The following is an 18,083-nucleotide window of genomic DNA, read 5'->3' on the forward strand; positions in this document are numbered from 1 at the left end:
CCTAAGACATATTGGAGTGATGCCATTCTTACTGCTTGCTTCCTGGCTAATCGCCTTCCCTAAATCATTCCTCGTGGCGACTCATCCTTTATGGTTTTACACCCTCAACAGGATCCCTTTCCTCTCACATCATGAGTCTTTGGCTGCGTCTGCTTTGTCCATCATCTAGGTCCTGGTTGTGATAAACTTGATCCCCGTTCCGAAAGCTGTGTTTTCTTGGGTTAATCGCGTACCCAGAAGGGATATCATTGCTACAGTCCTCGTCTCCGTCGCTGGTTTGTATCGGCTAACATTACATTCTTCGAGTCCGACTCCGAGGCATTCTTCACTCGGGTGCCTGCGTCCCGTTCCTCTGTTCTTGAACTAGAGATTTTCCTTCCTCTTCTGGTCCTTCCTGACTTAGTTGTGGTCCTACCTGCACCACCACCTGCGCCTATGCCTATCCCGACCTCGGCTCCTCCATCTATTCCCCATTCGGCACAGCATGTTCATCCAGAGACTACGAAGCAGTATCAGGGACGTTGGCGAATCGATGATCACACGCCACTTCCTCTTCCCAACCAGAGATCTCGGTCTCTCCTACTCAGGTATCCCCTCTACTTTCTCCTAGTGTCCTTCTGATTCTCCTATTGCTTCGCGCACCCGTTCGCATTATACTACGCATCCTATCTCTCATTTTGTTTCTTATGATCATCTAACTCCTACTTTCAAAAGTTTTACGTCTTCTCTGTCTTCTGTTTCATTACCACATGTTAAAGTATAAAAGATAAATAATGCCTTTCTCCAACAGCTTAAGTTTTTGGAGAAGTTGGTAAGTTAGCATGGTATCAGAGCCAAAGGTCTCAAGTTCAAACCTCCTGGATAGCAAAAATCCACATCCAATGGTCGGCCCAAAGTAGGACCACAAGTGCCACGTGTTTGCCAAGTGGGCCACACGTGCGGGGGAGTGTTAAAGTATAAAAGATAAATAATGCCTTTCTCCAATAGCTTAAGCTTTTGGAGAAGGAGAAGTTGGTAAGTCAACACCACAGTATGTGGCTAAGGCTCTTGCTCACCCAGGATGGTGTGCCATGATGGATCTAGAGATGGGTGCACTTCATACGAATCAAACCTCGGATCTAGTTACTTTAACTTCTGGAGCTCAGCCAATTGGGTGTCGATGGGTGTTCTCGATTAAATACTTGCGAGATGTTACTGTTGAGAGCTTGAAGGCGTGCCTGGTTGCAAAAGGATATACTCAGACTTTTAGGCTTGATTATATGGAGACCTTCTCTCCAGTTGCAAAGATATCGTATGTCCGTGTGCTTCTTTCTCTCGCAGTTAATCATGGTTGGGCCCTTCATCAGTTACTTGTGAAAAATGTGTTTCTTCATGGCGACCTCACTGAGGAGGTGTATATGGAGCAACCTCCAGGGTATGTTGCTCAGGGGGAGATGTCTTCCTTTGTGTGTCGCCAGAGTAAATCTGTTTATGGTTTGAAACAATCGTCGTGCGAGTGGTCTGGGAGATTCAGCAAGGTCGTCATGCGTTTTGGCATGAAACAGTGCGTCGTAGATCATTTGATATTCAGTCATCAGTCCTCAGCCAATTGCATTTTATTGATTGTGTATGTTGATGACATTATCATCACAAGTAGTAATTCAAGGGTATACAGAAGTTGAAGAGCTTCGAAAGAATTCTCCACCAAGAATTTGGGTCGCCTCGGATACTTTCTTGGGATAGATGTAGCATACTCTTCTCGAGGCCTACCTCTATTACAACGGAAGTATGTTTTGGATTTATTGGATGAGACAGGGAGCCTTGGAGTGAAGCCTGCATCTATACCTATGGATCCTAATGTGAAACTTGTTCCAGAAGAAAGGGACTTGTTGGAAGACCTTGGCATATACAGGAGACTGGTGGGCAAGCTCATATATCTTACAGTTACTCGTCCAGACATATCATATGCTGTAGGGGTAGTTAGTCAGTACATGAGCTCCCCACGTACCTCACACTGGGCTGCAGTAGTCCAGATTCTCAAGTACTTGAAGGGTGCGCCAGGAAGAGGTCTTTTATTCAAAAGGCATGGTCATATGCGAGTTGAATGTTTTTCTGATGCTAATTGGGCCGGATCTCCAGCAGATAGGAGATCAACCACTGGCTATTGTACCTTTGTAGGAGGTAACCTAGTGTCATGGAGAAGCAAGAAGCAAGATGTCATTGCCAAGTCAAGTGTTGACGCCGAGTATAAAGCAATGGCACACACGAGTACAGAGCTTATTTGGCTGGGCTCACTTTTGTCTGAGATTAGTATTGTTCCATCTTCGCCTTCACAATTGTATTGTGATAACAAGGTTGCAATACACATTGCAACCAATCCAGTCTTCCATGAGCGCACAAAACACGTCAAAGTTGATTGTCATTTTATTCGTCAGATAATCCAGAAGAGAGAAATATGTACTACAATTAACCCGTTCCACAGATCAGCTGGCTGACACAAAGTCATTGAGCAAAGCTAAATTGAGTGATAATTGTAACAAGCTAGGAATGTAATACATACTTTCCTACCTTGAGGAAGAGTGTTAGCATAGATAGCTCTATTAGGGGTATAATTGTCTATAAACTTTATTTGTCTTAATATAAATACATAAGTGAGGGGTAGTTCTCCTAACTCACTATTATCTTCCCTTATTCTCTTCTAACAATGACAAAAACATGGAATAAAAATACATTCATATAATTCATGAGGCTGACAGCCACCTAAATGTATGTGAATATTTCATTGTCAATTTTTCATGGTATTCTGAAAAATTAATCTCTATTTGTGAGCATCACTAGACAAGCATTACACATGCACATGGACCAAGAGTAAGGGTGTCAATTTTGGCTCGGGCTCGGAGGCTCGCTCGAGCTCGGCTCGAATCCTTAACGAGCCGAGCCGGCTCACCAGGCTCGTTAAGCTTAACGAGCCGAGCCTAATTTAGGCCAGGCTCGGCTCGGCTCGGCTCGTTAAGGCTCGTTAAGAATTTAATATATTTAAATATATATATTATATATTAATTTATACATTAAAAGGGTTGTCCAGGGAGTGAAAGGGGGGGGCAAAATATGTGACTTCATTTTTGGAACCCCATTTGTTACTAGGACCACCCCCCATAGTGTAAAAAAAGTAGTCAAATTACACTAGTAGGGCTGTCCAGGGAAGATGAGGGGTGTGAACATAATATAACCCGAGCTCGGTAAGGCTCGCGAGCCTGGCCGAGCCTGACCGAGCCGAGCCGAGCTTTTGAGCTTAACGAGCCGAGCCGAGCCTGGCCAAGCTCGGCTCGGCTCGTTTAGACCCCTAACCAAGAGAGTTCATGAGACAATTCTCAGTAATCCAGAAAAAGATATCGAGCTCATATGACAGACAAATTAAATCAATGGGTGCCACAAAGATAGCTAATGTGGAAGTGATAACCAGTTCTGATAAAATCAACTCCAATGAAATGGAATGCCAATGGCCACAAAAAAAAATGTCAGCATGCTGCAGAAATATTGTTCTTATCAACAATATTAGGAACAAATGGAAAACTTTTGTGACATAAGTTTGTAATTCTTTATAAGAGAGGAATAGCCCAGACAGATTGTGGTTGCATTGTCTGTGATTCAATCAAAGACAAAAATATTAGACACCTTACAAAAAGGAGTTTGATTATATAAAAATTTTAAATAATGAGATTGATGCATATCAATCAAGTCCAGACATAGACAGCACAACCATCATTGTCTATGGGAGGGTAAACAAATTATATTTTATTCCTGCGAAAATTTTCAGGTGTTTTCTAGAAGAGTTGTGCTTATGTCATTTGCCCATATATCCTTCTAATATTTCTGGAAGCCTCGCCTACACATGGGTGTGGTGATCGATATCGTTTATACTGTGGACCCGCGTGAGACCATATCAGCTGCACAGTCGCATGCCTAATGGACAAATCCTATCTCTTTGACCAAAATGGATGTCCTTAGGCATTTTCCAAAAACTTCAAAAGTTGATATTTGTGGGACCCAAGAGAGGAGGAATCTCCAGTCCGGAGACATCTGATTAACAACCGAATATTTTTATGGCAAATTTGATTTCAACAACAATGGGTTTACATACTTGCAGCCATGGATTTAAATTTTGGTTTCGTTTTCGGCCTTGGCCGAAACCGATATTTCGGCTGAAATCGCTAAAATTATAAATTAAAAAAAAAAGATTTTTTTTCGAATTCTGAAATTTGGGAAATCCAAAATTTCGGATTTCGCCAAATTTCAGTTTCGGTCCCAAACAAAATCCAAAATTTCGGAGCAAAATCTCGGATTTCAGACGAAATTTAAAACTATGCTTGCAGCCCAGAATCAGAAGTGCAGATTCTACGCATCCCTGGTGAAAATAGAAAAAGAAAATGATAGTCTTACATTAGATAGCCATTCTAAAGAGGAAAAATACCATCTTTAGCATATGTAGCATTTTAGGCTCTAAACATAAGATTAAACTTAATCATTCCCATGTTATGAATAAGAAAGCAAATAAGTAAATTCCTCACAAATATAATTACATTGAACAACACAAAATTCAGTCGAAGAAGTTACAAAAGCAATTTTCATCAATTGTGAAGGAAATATGGATGAATATTGTGATAGATGAAAAAGGATAAGTCCATGCATCTACATGAGAATAGGTGAAAAAGGACGAGTACAAACATCTACACGAGAAAAGTAAGATAAATTCAAAGAGTCTGAATGGTTGGCTAACATCTCAAGTTGAATATTGGATCTATCAAGCAACTCCAAAATTAGAACATCGAGATAATCTTTAGAATTGTAGGATCTTATGATGGTTGATACATAAACTAGAGAACTCCATTATCATCTCACTTGCAACTCGAATAGCATTAACATTTCTACAGAAATATGTCTACAAGACAGGTAAAGAGGAGACATACATTGCATTTGCAACATCATAAAGGCGAATTGATTCATCATCGCTGGCAGTCACTAGATAACCTGATGCCCGATGAAAATCCATTGAACTGATTCTACCATTCTGAAAATTTCAGTTAGGATAGCGAAATTAGCTTTTAATTTTCAAAGAAATAAGAAAGAATATTGTGTTCATAACCCTTAAATTGTATGAATCTGAATATAGTTATGAAAAGACGCAATTTACGAACCTAAGTGAAGATACACCTAACCCTAGAAGTATTTAAATACATCAAACAATGAGATCCTAAAGTATGGGATTCCACAGGGCCAAAAGAACATCAAGGGGGACGATGGAATTGGTAGCGAACACTCAAAAATCTAGACATTGTTCCATTATGCAAGCATTAATCTAGCACCATAGGCTTGCTATCTATTGGCAATCAGAGATGGGGTGACTTGCAAAGGTGCTCTGACTCTTGACGCAGTGAGGCAAAAAAAAATGACCTTCCATGTGTAGCAATAAAATATTATTTAAAGGTGTAATAATATTGGAAAAATGCATATACGAATGAAGAAGCTTATAGAACAGACATGACAATCAATTTTAAGCATGTGTCAACTGAGTTTGAAATGAGTATTCATATCTACTATTTCACTACAATCATAATATGTATAAAAAGATTCTACAGCATAATTTCAATGCATGGTTAATTAAATCAGGTAGCAAATATAATTGAACTACACCAAGAGTTCAAAATTATCATATCAAATAAAACAAACAAAAATAATGCAAGATAAAAAGTAGAGCTTCCTATTTACCTCATGTTCTCAACTTCATGTTACTAGGAATGTGTTTTCCTCATTCCCATAGATAATCCTTTTGGGGCTACACACCACTGGAATAGCAAACTAGGGATAAAAAAAAGGGCAAATGAATTGTCTAATCTGCCTAGATAAACTTATCCATTAATCCAGGAACAAAGCGAGGAATTTGCTCCAAGAGAGGCAAATGATGGTTGCACTACAAGAAACATGATTTCTAGATGAGGACATACACCGGCGGTCACCAATAACCGCCTCTAAAAATACCCTTTACCGAGAATCATAATAAACCGACTACAAATATCTAAATATATTCCGGTGGACAAAAAGAACCTTTGGTTACTGGTGTTTCTAGCAGTGGTTTATTGTTGACCATCGGCACAAATTAAATGTTTTTGTCTGTAAATTTTGATTTTTTTTTCCACCTGAGGTTTAAACTGCCAGTATATACAATATCTACTTGCAGTTTTTTGTGACCTTTGCTATATGTTTACTTATACAGCCGGTATGTGAAAACCAGCCGTAGATATTGTATATACTGACGGTCTTTTAGTGACTGCCAGTAAAACATTTTCTATATAAATGAAAAAAAAAGCCCCAACCCTTTACGCACAAAATTCTTCCTCGTCTCCTGCTTTCCTCTTTTCCCTACCCTTGCACCTACAACCCCGCGTCCCCGGCTCCCATTCCCAGCCACATTTCCTAGGCCCCTTTTCAGCCCCCAATTCAGATCCCCCACCCTGCACTAATTAGAAGAAGATGAAGAAAAGAAAAAAATTACGGTTTTGTCATTTTTTGTCATTTTTTGTAATTTTTAAAATATATTTTTGTTAGCAAGTGAAGGGTCTTTTGATTTTGATGCTTCAGGAAATAGATAAAACTAGGGCAGGAGAAGTTGATTTTTTTTCCAATGTGAATTGCCCCAAAGGCCTAACAAGTCCTGTGTTTGAAAGGAAGCTGACATCCTTACTCCCTTATTTTAATATTGACACCCCTCTATTTTAGACATGAAAAATAGCCTTGAGGACATTCAAGTCCAATTGTCTGGGTATTTGTACGTGGCTCGAACATACGAACCTCAGCCTTGATGTCGTCCCAAAGTCCTCTGATAAAACAACTAACAAAAATTCTTCGGGAAGCCCTTGTGTTCGGTTGGCGAGATATTCAAATTTCTCCTAATATTGGTTGATCGTGTGCGTTTGTCTCAACTTGGATAACTATCCCATAGCATCCCCATAGCCAGTTGAGGAAAATCACACAACGCTTGTACGAACTCACCCCAACTCACCTTTCCCTTGGTCATTGCTAGCCACCGAAACCACTAGAGAGCCTTGTCTTCAAGATGAATAGAAACCAACAGTACCCTCTGACTATCCCTGATTTGATTGAAGGTGAAGAACTTTTCACAAAGGTATACCCATCCCTTGGGATTGTCCCCTTGGAAGAGAGGAAACTCGACTTTAGCATAGTGAGTCTGCACTGCTCCCTGAAAATGTGTAGATGATTCACAGTTGGATCTAGACAATCGTCATTGCTTTCTGGAGAAGACATCTTAGAGGCCAATTGGTCATACTTACGGTTCATGGCTGCCATCATATGATGAAGTTCGGTGAGAGCTATGACATGTTTGTCATTGCTTTTGCGAAGATGTTTGATGCACATGTTGAAGAGTGTAAGGTCATTTTGGTCATTACGTGTATAAGTGGGGGTATTGTAGTCTTTGTACTATGTTGCCCTATTTTAGGCTCTATATATACATCATTACATGGGAGAGCTCCTTAGTGGAGAATCTCACCATCTTCTCCCTCACTCTTCTTCTTCTCCGTCTCTTCGTTATCCCCATTTCTAACATGGTATCAGAGCAAGGATCATAAGGGAAATAAAGAGGAAAGAAGAGTCCTTTCCACCCCATCTCTCCATCTCATTCTCATCAACATAGTATCCTGAAGATGCGAGACGAGACGAGACGCGAGACGAGACACCCCCACCGTCTAAAGACACGACGAGACGAGACTCCTCATTTTTTGGGTTTCTCACAACCTAACCTCCATGTTGTGAACCCCTAAACCCAAACCCCTTTACCATTTGTAAATCCACTATTTTTCCGAACAAAAAAAAACACAAAAGTGCCCTCTTGTATATTCTTTTGTTCCCTTTTCTCCATCCATAAATCTCTTGTTCTTTCTTTTGTCCTAAATCCATAAATCTTTTCTTTTCTATATCTTAATCCATTGTCGGTTTCTTTCTAGTTTTCTAACCCTTTCTTTATGGTTTAAATCTTTTCTATCTCTCATTCTTTCGTGTTTTGAGTCTCATCCCCTTCTACTCCATCCCAATTCTTATTTTATCCCTCTATATTCGTTGTTTCTTATGGCGTTTGGGTTGATATCAAAGGTGCACACCAAGTGTTTGTTAAAATCTCCAAAAGGTATAATGTGTGTTGAAGGTCGTCTTTTCATTGGAAGTTGAAGGCCTTCGGCCTCAACTTGAGGGGGAGTGTTGAAGCCCTCATGTAGTTCCATGGATGGAGTGTGTTGTATCCTTGTTTTATTGTTACTTCTTTCCATAGTCTTCTATGTCTTTTATGTTGATGTCAAAGGCGCACACCAAGTGTTTGGCAAGATGTCTAAGAAAGGTGTCGTGCCTTGAAAGTCCTTTTTTATTCTCGTTGCAAGTTGAAGGCCTTCAACTTGAGGGGAGTGTTATCATGTAGTTGTGTTAGTATGTAGTTGTTGGTGCTATCTTGTCTTAGTGTTGTCTTGCTATTGTCTTGTGGTTTTGGTGTTGTCTTGTTGTTGTCTTATTGTTGTCTTGGTCTTGTCTTTGTTGGTAGTCTTTTAGTTAGTTGTTCGGTTGGTTGTTGGTGTGTGTTGAATGTTGGTTGGTTGTGTTTGTGGTCGGTTTGTCGGATGGATTGATCGTGGTTGAGATCATAGTGGTTGTTGTTTAGTTGTGGGTTTGTTGGTTGGTTGGTTGGTTGTGGTCGGTTTGTGAGTTGTAAATTTCGTTTCGTTTCGTTCGAAATGGAGGAAACGTTTTGGTTTCGGCCGAAAACCAGAACGAAATGACGAAAATTTCGTTTCATTCCGGAAATCGGCCGAAATTGACCGGAATTGACTTAAATTTATAGAAATTTGACGAAATTTAACGAAAAGTTTCGAACGAAATTGTCCGAAATTTTCTGAATTTTCGTTTCGGTGGCCAAAACGAAATTTACAACTATGGTTTGTGATCATCGTTGGTTGAGTTAGTTGGCTTGTTGTTGGTGATTGGTTAGTGTTTGGTTGGTGTTTGTTGGTTGTAGTTGGTTCTTGGTTCTTTGTTGGTTTATTGGTTGGGTTGGTTGGTTTGTTATTGGTTGTTGGTGGACTCGTTTTGCGAGTCATGTTGTTGATGCTTCTACATAGTGAGTGTAGTTGTTCGGCGTAATTTTACACCTTTATTGTTGTTGTCGTTGTTGTGGTTTGCATTGCAATCCACATTGTTGGTGCTTCTACATAGTGAGTGTAGTTGCTCGACATAATTTTACGCTTTTATTGTTGTGGTTGTTGTAGTGGTTTGCATTGCAATCCACGTTGTTGGTGCTTCTACGTAGTGAGTGTAGTTGCTAGGCATAGTTTCACGTCTTTGTTGTGGTTGTAGTGGTTTGTGTTCCAAACCATTTTGTTGGGGCTATATGCCCAGTCGTTAGCATTACTTTCGGCTTTGTCGTTGTTGACGCTATATGCCCAGTCGCTAGCGTTGCTCTCGGCCTTGTCGTTGTTGGGGCTACATGCCCAGTCGCTAGCGTTGCTCTCGGCCTTGTCGTTGTTGGGGCTACATGCCCAGTCGCTAGCGTTGCTCTCGGCCTTGTCGTTGTTGGAGATGTATGCCCGGTCGTTAGTGTTGCTTTCGGCCTTCTTGTTGTTTCTTCCAGGTGACATGCTGTGTGGCCGTCGTTGATTGGTTATTGTGGTGGGCTGGTCTTTATATCGCCATATTGATTGGTTGATCGTCGTTGGTTGATTGGTGGTTCTTCTCATGGCAATGTGTTGTTCAGCTGATATCTACTCGTGGTGCTTTGCCGTTACTCATGTGCGCGCATTTGGCATGCTTATTTTGTTATAGGATCGTTGTTGTTTCCTGCTGAGGCGCCTCCATTGCTCATTGGTATGCGGATTTGTTCGTCGTGCTTTGATTCAGGGGGAGGCCCTGTTGTGATCGCTCTCGTCGTCGTGTTGATTCTAGAGGAGCTGTTATCTTTGGTGGCCATTGAGCATGCCATTCTATTCAATGTGGCCGTTGCTATCCTTTTTTTTGTTATGTATTCACCACACTAGCTTGAGGGGGAGTGTTACACCAAGCTGGCTGTGTGTATGAGCTTATTGTACCTTTTTTGTTGTATGGTCTTTTTTTGTTGTATGGTCTTTGTAGCAAGCTGGAGTTCCATAGTATATACACTCCAGGTTGAGGGGGAGTGTTGAAGAGTGTAAGGTCATTTTGGTCATTACGTGTATAAGTGAGGGTATTGTAGTCTTTGTACTATGTTGCCATATTTTGGGCTCTATATATACATCATTACATGGGATGGGAGGGCTCCTTAGTGGAGAATCTCACCATCTTCTCCCTCACTCTTCTTCTTCTCTGTCTCTTCCTTTTCCCCATTTCTAACACTTTTCACAAAGGTATACGCATCCCTTGGGATTGTCCCCTTGGAAGAGAGGAAACTCGACTTTAGCATAGTGAGTCTGCACTGCTCCCTGAAAATGTGTAGATGATTCACAGTTGGATCTAAACAATCCTCATTGCTTTCTGGAGAAGACATCTTAGAGGCCAATTGGTCGTACTTACGGTTCATGGCTGCCATCATCGGATGAAGTTCGGTGAGAGCTATGACATATTTGTCATTGCTTTCGCAAAGGTGATTGATGGACTCATCCACATGCTTTGCTTTATACGCCCTAGTCCCTTCCAACATTATGATCCTATTCACAGCCCAAGGAGACCCCGCTCTGATACCAGATGTGACACGTTCAAGAGGAAGAAGAGAACAATTAAAAAATAAAATTCCCTCGTAAGGGGGAAGCCTTCTTTTTTTTCTCTCCTTTTCACCGAATACATCTTATTCCAAGCCTCCTAATTGGCAACTCCTAAAAACATACTCCTCCAATTCATCTAAAAACAAACTCCAGCAAATCATCTAAAATCAGATTCCTACAGACCAAATAAAATCAAATTCAAATGCAACAACTAGCAATGCGTGTAAACCATGTAAACCACGCACGTGAAAATCACAGTCAAGAAAATAATTGCTGCCAATCCCTCCCTCATGCAAAAAAAAAGAAATAGAAAACAATTTTCTCCCCAACGATGCGACTCTCAATCAAAATTCTTCAAATTCAACTAAAAAAAAGAAACCCAATTACTTTCCATAACAATAGGCCAAGATCACAAGATACCGAAAATTTTGATCTACGCAACAGAAATTTTCACCTTAACAGCAAAAGATAAGATGGAATTAGAAACTTTTCAAAAAAAAAAAAGATGGAATTAGAAAGAGAAACTTACATAATCTCTGAAAGCCATACCAACTTCCATGCTCCTCAATATCTCTTCTGTCAACTCCATCGAGATCTTCTCTTCTGTTTCACCTTGCCCTCCTTTAAAACAAAAGGGGATTAAAAAAGGTAACCTAGTGAGAGAGAGAGAGAGAGAGATATATAAAAATAAAACCCTAGATTTCAGAGAGAGAGAAGGAGACCTACTACGCACCTGGCATCTTCTCTATCTGAAAGTTCAGAAATTCTGATTTCTTTTTTCAAGCAAGAATCAGAAAATTAGTCTCGATTCGAAGAAAAAACAATGAGAAATTCGTGTTTTCGAAATTGCCTGTAGAGAGGGAGAACAACCGGAGAAGAGAGAAGGCTCAGTTCTAACGTAAGCTTTGCTGAGACTGAGACCCTTGGTATAGCCAACAATGAATGGTTTAGATCTTTGAAGACACTAGAAAATTTTAAAAAAAAATTAATAAAAATAAAAACTTTGTTCTACCTTGTTCGAAGATCAAAACCGTTCATTTGTTGGGCTCCAACGTTAATACGCCCTAACGTTAATAGGCCCTGCCTATAAAATTAACAATATCCCAAACCCTGCAATCATCAAGAGATAGGTAGCCCATCATACGGCTCACTAACTTCACTTGCCTCTAGTTAGGATCATCCGATAGTAGAAGTTTATATATAGTGTTGATCCATAGAAGTTTAGGATCATCCGATCTATCCCTAGAAGTTTATATATAATGTCGATCAATGGAAGTTTATATATAGTGTCGTTGAGGCTGATCAGAGGGTTTGGATCATATATGGAGATGATTTTATGAGTAGGGCCTATTAACGTTGGGCCCAATAAATAAACAGTTTGGATCTCTGTTTGGTTGCCGGGTTTTTTTTGTTCTTGGGAGTTATTTGGGAGGAAAAAATACCCTGGGAGATAGGTGGGAAAAAAAAAAAAAGTCCTAGAAGTATCCTGGTAAAATAAAAATCACATGTTTGGTTGACCGGATTATGGTGGGAAAAGAAAAAACCTTTGTTTGGTTGCTTGAACTGTTGGGTAGAAAAAAATTCTTCTCAAACTTATTTTTGGTTCCTGAGTTGAGTTTATTTTTGTTCTATTTTGGGATGGGATGAAAAGGCAATCATTAAAAAAGTAGGATTAAAAAATTCACCACACAAGCAATCATTACAAGAGTAAGAGTGGGATTAAAAAAAACCTAGTACTAAAAGGCAACCAAACATGGGATGGGACCAAAAACCTAGTGGCTACATAAACCATTCATTGTTGGCGGGTCTGAGTCTGTGGTCACAGAGAAAAGAGAGAGATCCAATCGGCTCTGACACTACTATCGAGGGTACCGTCGAGCGACGATGTCCCAGCACCAAGGATCTTTCGACTACTGTTGGTTGCACACTGTTGGAGGCCCGCTCTGCCAACGTCGGTGTCCACGTATTCATATTGGTCGGATCTGCAGGCCACTTTACTCGACTCTCTCTCTCTTTTTGCTCCTCCTCATATTCTCTCTTCTCATTTGCTATTTCGTTCCCCTTCTCGTCATTCTTCTCATTTGGCCTATTCCTTTTAATAATGTTCTTCCAAGCAGGTGCCTTTGTGGCCGTGGCCTTCACAGCTACAGCTACAGGCTCCTCGGCCACCTTCGTAGTTGATTCCTTCTGAGTCGCTTCCGCGGCCGCTATCTTCTTGGCCTCAGCCTTGACCTCCTCTCTGGCCTTCCTCCTCGCCTGAGCGTTTACAAATCTTTTCAGCCTCGTATCTGCAAAACGGCGATCAGTCAGTGCACGATGATGGATGAGTGACACCAGGAAATAATCTAAAAGATGTGGTCATTACTGGGCTAGTCCTTGCTCAGCTTGTCGACACTCGTACCGGCTCCAAACCGACCCAGTAGTGCCCGGAACAGGGTCGGTATACGCAACGACAAGAGGTAGAATGCCAGTCGGTTTCAGAGGCTCCGACCGTTCTGGTAGCTTTGCCTCGCTCAATCCATCCTCGAAGAGAACTACTTCGGCCTAGAAGTCATCGGGATCGACAGAGCCATGATCCTTGATCAAATGAAAGGTCTCTGAATCCTCACTGTCAACGATCGGCTTGAAGTTTAACCTTTTCAGATTTTGCTTGCACAGCATCTTCCACACGCGAACAATTGAAGCCTCATATGGCCTCCTGGGGCCAAAGGGTCACGAACACATATCTGCTCTTCTAGACGTGGATGGACGATGACAGCTTATCTATTACCTTCGCTGATGGCGTCTGAATCTGGGTCTGCGATCGCGTGGTCGGTAGAGGGCCTCCGCGGGATCTGCAATCACAAACAAAGGGGGTCAGTGGGGGTCCGGGGTGGGTCCCAGACGACCACTTCGACACCCAAGTCAGATCCTTCGACCAATCAATATAAAGGACAACGAGAAGAGGAGAGGGTTCGATCAGGTTTACCAGGGCCAAGGCGCAGGTTCTTTTCTGGGTGTACGGATGAATGGGTCGGAAGGACTAACAGGGAGAGTGGGATTAAGTTCCTAGTCTCCTATGTCGTTGCCTTACCTCTTTTTCTAGTTGTTTTGTGGGAGCTGAGAAAAAAGGATCCTTCTCTTCTTCCCCTCTCTTCCTTTTTAAAGGGTGGCGCGCGGACCTTTTCATCATTATGGAGAGAAAACCTTCCTTGGCGGGATTGGGCCGTTCCCCTGCCTGGACGGCGCGCGGACCTTTTCATCATTATGGAGAGAAAACTTCCTTGGCAGGATTGGGCCGTTCCCCTGTCTGGACGGCGCGCGTGGTTTCGCTGGATAATCCCTTTCATAATTTGTGATGATGAGGTTTGGACGGCGAGAAGGTGATACATGTCGTAATCGCACGGTCTAGCTGTTTCCCCGCGCCTTTCTTGGGAGAATGGCAATGTTTTATCGGTGCATGGACGACACGTGGCGAGATTTGGGAGTGGCGCCGTATTTATGTCCCATCATAACACCCCCTTACTCCTTTGGTCCATTGAATGGGCCAAGGGAGTAATGTCTGGTCAAGCGACGCCATGGTGAGGGCATTTATGGGGGCTCCGTAGTACGAGGAGACGTGCCGTTTCATCCGGCGGTTATCCCTGGAAAATGGTAGCATGGGTCGCCTTGTTTCGAGATACAAGGTTTTCTTCCTCGAGCTTGAAAAGGAGGACTACCCCGGTGCTCTGTTATTGCCTCTCTTTTTTTTTCTGAGATAGGTGTTTCTTCGCGCCTTTTTCCAACAGCATGTCCGGTTCCTCTTCGCGAGTTAGGGGCAAAGCCCCTCTTTCTCAGGAATCGTCGGGTGACCCCGACCTATCTTCTAACTTGGAGGAGGACCTTACAGCCCGCCAGAAAAGGGCTACGACGGATTTGGGCCCTTCCTCGGGCTTTCCCCCCCTTCGTCTTTTCTCCTTGCCTAGGAAGGACAAGTCGTCTCATTCCCGTGTTGCCAGGGAAAGGTCTTTTTTCTCCCGGGCCTATCACCAGGGGATGGAACTGCACGGCCGGGTTTCGAAGATGGGTAAGGAGATCGAGGATTTGAAGGGGGAGAACGAGGCGTTGCAGAGAAAGGTTCACTCTCTCAACGAGCAGCTGCTTGAGTACGAGGTGGAACCCTTGTTGGAGAGTTCCTGGGAGGAGGAGGGGAACCCTTCGGGAGAGGAGTCTTCTTCCGATTAGTTTCTAGTTTCTTCTGTTTTCCTGTTTTTTTTTTTCTTTCCCCTTTTATGTCGGGGATTTTTGGAGCCTGCGCGCCCTACGTTCGGTTTATTATCCCCCCCTTTTTGTAGGCCTGTGGCCAAGAGGATGTGATTGGACGGTTTTTATGAATTTGTGCGGTGCTTCTTATGTTGCTTTTCCACTGTGTCTGGCATAAATTATCTTTGTTGCGAGGAATTGTGGCGTTTTGTTCGAACCTGTGCGGGATTCCGAGCCTTTTCCTGGCGTGTTTAGTTTCCTCCGCCTGATGTGTTTGTGCGTCGTGGTCTCGTGCCGGGGCTCTGGGCCTGGGTGCGCGTTTTTCCTCTAATGGAATTGAGGTCGGATCTCTCTGCTTGGTTTCCCACCTCCGGACCGTTCCATTTCATTAGGTGGGGAGGAGTTGAAAGTGATTTGTGATGATGAGGTTTGGGCGGTGAGGAAGTGACACGTGTCGTACTCGTATGGTCTTGCCGTTTCCTATTGCCTTTCTTCATGATGGTTAGGCACTATTGGTGCATGGGCGACACGTGGCGAGATCTGAGAGCAGCGCCGTATTTATGTCTCATCATAACACCGCCTTTGGTCCATCGAATGGACCAAGGGAGTAAGCTTGTTTATCTGGTTAAGGAATATGGTGACGAAGGCATTTATGGGAGCTTTGGGATACGAGAGGACGTGCTGTTTCGTCCGGCGGTTCCTTCCCGAGAAATTGTGGTGCCATCACGTGGTGCTGGCCGGTATTCCAATAGGAAACGGACACGCGTAGGGCAAGTTGCTTCATTTTCTTACCCAAGGGTTTCTCATGGGGTTTATAAGGGGTGAGTTCTTCTGTCTTCTATGCAGATCGCCTTTTCGCTCCTTTCTCCTTCTTTGTTTTCTTTCGACCTTTCTTCGGGCTTGCCAGAGATGTCGTTGCCTTTCCAGGGTCTCTCTGTAAGTGACGAGGGAAAAGTTGCTACCGAGGGGAGTCCTCCCAGTAGCCCCGAGACAAACCCTGACGGGTGGGGGCCTCAGCGAACAATTCCTGAGAGGAACCCGCCTCAAGGGCTTCCCCCGCGCTCTCATCCTCCTCCCCTTTACGATAGGGAGTCCCATGAATCCTTTGCTCATCGCAAACGGTCGTTCTTCTCTTATGTTCATCGTAAAGAAATGGAGGTCTGTAGCCGGATGATCGACATTGATCGAGTGATAGTAGTCTTGCGTGCGAAGAACGATTTGTTGAGGAACCGGGTGAGGTGGTTAAATGACCAGACCCGATTTGTTGAGGATCCAGGTTGGGGGAGCTCTTCGGAGGAGGAGCATAGCGATAAGGAGCTCTCTGACGTGAACAATTCTTTCAGTGGCTAGTCGCTTTAGGCGGGAGGGAGTGGGCTGAGGGGGACTTTGGAGGGGCTCTTTTTCCTCTCCCTTCCTCTTTTTTTTTCTTTATTGGGGGTCTTGGGGGCCCGGGCCTGCATGCCCTTATCTTTTTTGTCTTTACTCTCCTCCTCCTTTTTTGTAGGCCCTCGGGCCAGAAGGAAATAGTTATGAATGGCTCTCTCTTTTTCTTGTATTTACGACTTGTACCTTATGCTTCCTTTGCCTTTGCTCAGTAGTCGCATTATTTCGAGTGGAGCGTTAGAAGTAAGACCGGGCCTTTGCTATGCGACCCGAGCCCTTTGCGATGTGCTTGGTATTTTTCCTCTGGCGGTATTGTATGCCGGACCCTTGTGATGGGTCCCGAGCCTTTCCCCACTGTACGTGGTATTTTCCATCTTGTGGAATTGTATGCCGGGCCCTTTTGATGGGTCCCGAGCCTTTCCCCACCGTACATGGTATTTTCCATCTTATGGAATTGTATGCCGGGCCCTTGTGATGGGTCCCGAGCCTTTCCCCACTGTACGTGGTATTTTCCATCTTGTGGAATTGTATGCGGGCCCTTGTGATGGGTTCCGAGCCTTTCCCCACTGTATGTGGTATTTTCCATCTTGTGGAATTGTATGACGGGCCCTTGTGATGGGTCCCGAGCCTTTCCCCACTGTACTTGGTATTTCCCATCTGGCGGCATTGTATGCCGGACCCTTGAGGTGGGTCCCGAGCCTTTTTCATTGTACTTGGTATTTCCCATCTGGCGGCATTATATGCCGGGCCCTTTGCTTGGTTTTCCCTCTCCAGACCCTTCCTTCTCCTTAGGTGGGGAGGATATAGGGATGGCTTGCTGGGGAAGTTACTTAGCGGTAGGAGTAGCAACGTCTTTTCAGTCGGGGGCATGGCGGTTCCCTTCAAATTTCCCAATCAGCGTCACGTGTGCGTGTCCCATCAGATTAGACGGAAAGGGAGATTAATCGACGCGTGTCGAAACCCTAGCTCTTTTTAAAGCCTTTTTGAGGATTTCGTTCTCGTCTTATTTCTTCGTCTTCCTCGGGTGAAGTGGGCTCCTTCTGCGGTGATTTCTCTGGGTGCTGCTCTTCACCAACTTTTCTCTGGTTTTCGCCCTTCCTCGTCTATCTGCCTCAGTGAGTTCTATGCTTTTTATTTCGTCCGACATTTGATTATTTTGCGATGTCTGTCGCAACCGGTTCTCAGAGTCCGTCTTCCGAGTCGGTAGAAGTAGTGGAGAGGGCTCCGCCACGGAAAAGGAGGCGGTTGGTAAAGGGCGGGGGCGGCGATTCTCAAGATGTACAGCTGCCCAGGGAGTTGGAAGATAGCTCCGGGGCTTCTGGATCGTCGTTGGGGGCCGCTTCCTTTGAATCTCCCGCTCGAGTCTCTTCTGCTCGTGAGGCGGAGATTAGGGACATTCGGTCTGGTGCCGTTATCCGCCCTGGTCGGGTGGTGTGTCATAGGAGTACTTTGGAAGAAGGGGCGGCGAATAAGATTAGGAGGGAGTTTCACATTCCCGATGATTACGGGATTAGGGTTCCTTCCTTTGGGGAGGGGGTGTGTGAGGGCATTACGGAGGAAGAGGTGGCCTTCTACGTGGAGGATTTCCGGGCGAGGATTAGGTTTCCGCTCTTGGGTATTATAGTAGAGGCCCTTGAGTTTTACCGGGTGGCGCCCTCCCAACTGGCGCCTAATAGTTGGCGTACTCTTTTGGCCTTTGTGGCCAAGGCGGGT

At 43.7% G+C, this 18,083-nt stretch overlaps 1 protein-coding gene across 2 annotated transcripts in view; it reads right to left on the reverse strand.

Annotated features, from left to right (window-relative positions):
* Positions 1-11,921, reverse strand: part of LOC143886441 (Transducin/WD40 repeat-like superfamily protein) — a 30,957-nt gene extending 19,036 nt beyond the window's left edge. The window contains exons 1-5 of one of the 2 annotated variants that reach the window (XM_077390407.1): positions 11,779-11,921; positions 11,637-11,688; positions 11,500-11,539; positions 11,296-11,387; positions 4,947-5,047 (exon numbers count right to left, since the gene is read on the reverse strand). In XM_077390407.1, the coding sequence (XP_077246522.1) occupies positions 4,947-5,047; positions 11,296-11,387; positions 11,500-11,539; positions 11,637-11,688; positions 11,779-11,804 (311 nt within the window). In that variant the 5' untranslated portion in view covers positions 11,805-11,921. Of the gene's footprint in view, positions 1-4,946; positions 5,048-11,295; positions 11,388-11,499; positions 11,540-11,616; positions 11,689-11,778 lie in introns of those variants that run through there. The other variant, XM_077390408.1, reaches the window with a different exon arrangement.
* Positions 11,922-18,083: the final 6,162 nt, after the last annotated feature.

Source organism: Tasmannia lanceolata, unplaced genomic scaffold (assembly GCF_043159265.1).
Source record: "Tasmannia lanceolata isolate RefF3 unplaced genomic scaffold, GAP_Taslan_0.1 ptg000011l, whole genome shotgun sequence".
In the NCBI taxonomy this organism is placed as follows: domain Eukaryota; kingdom Viridiplantae; phylum Streptophyta; class Magnoliopsida; order Canellales; family Winteraceae; genus Tasmannia; species Tasmannia lanceolata.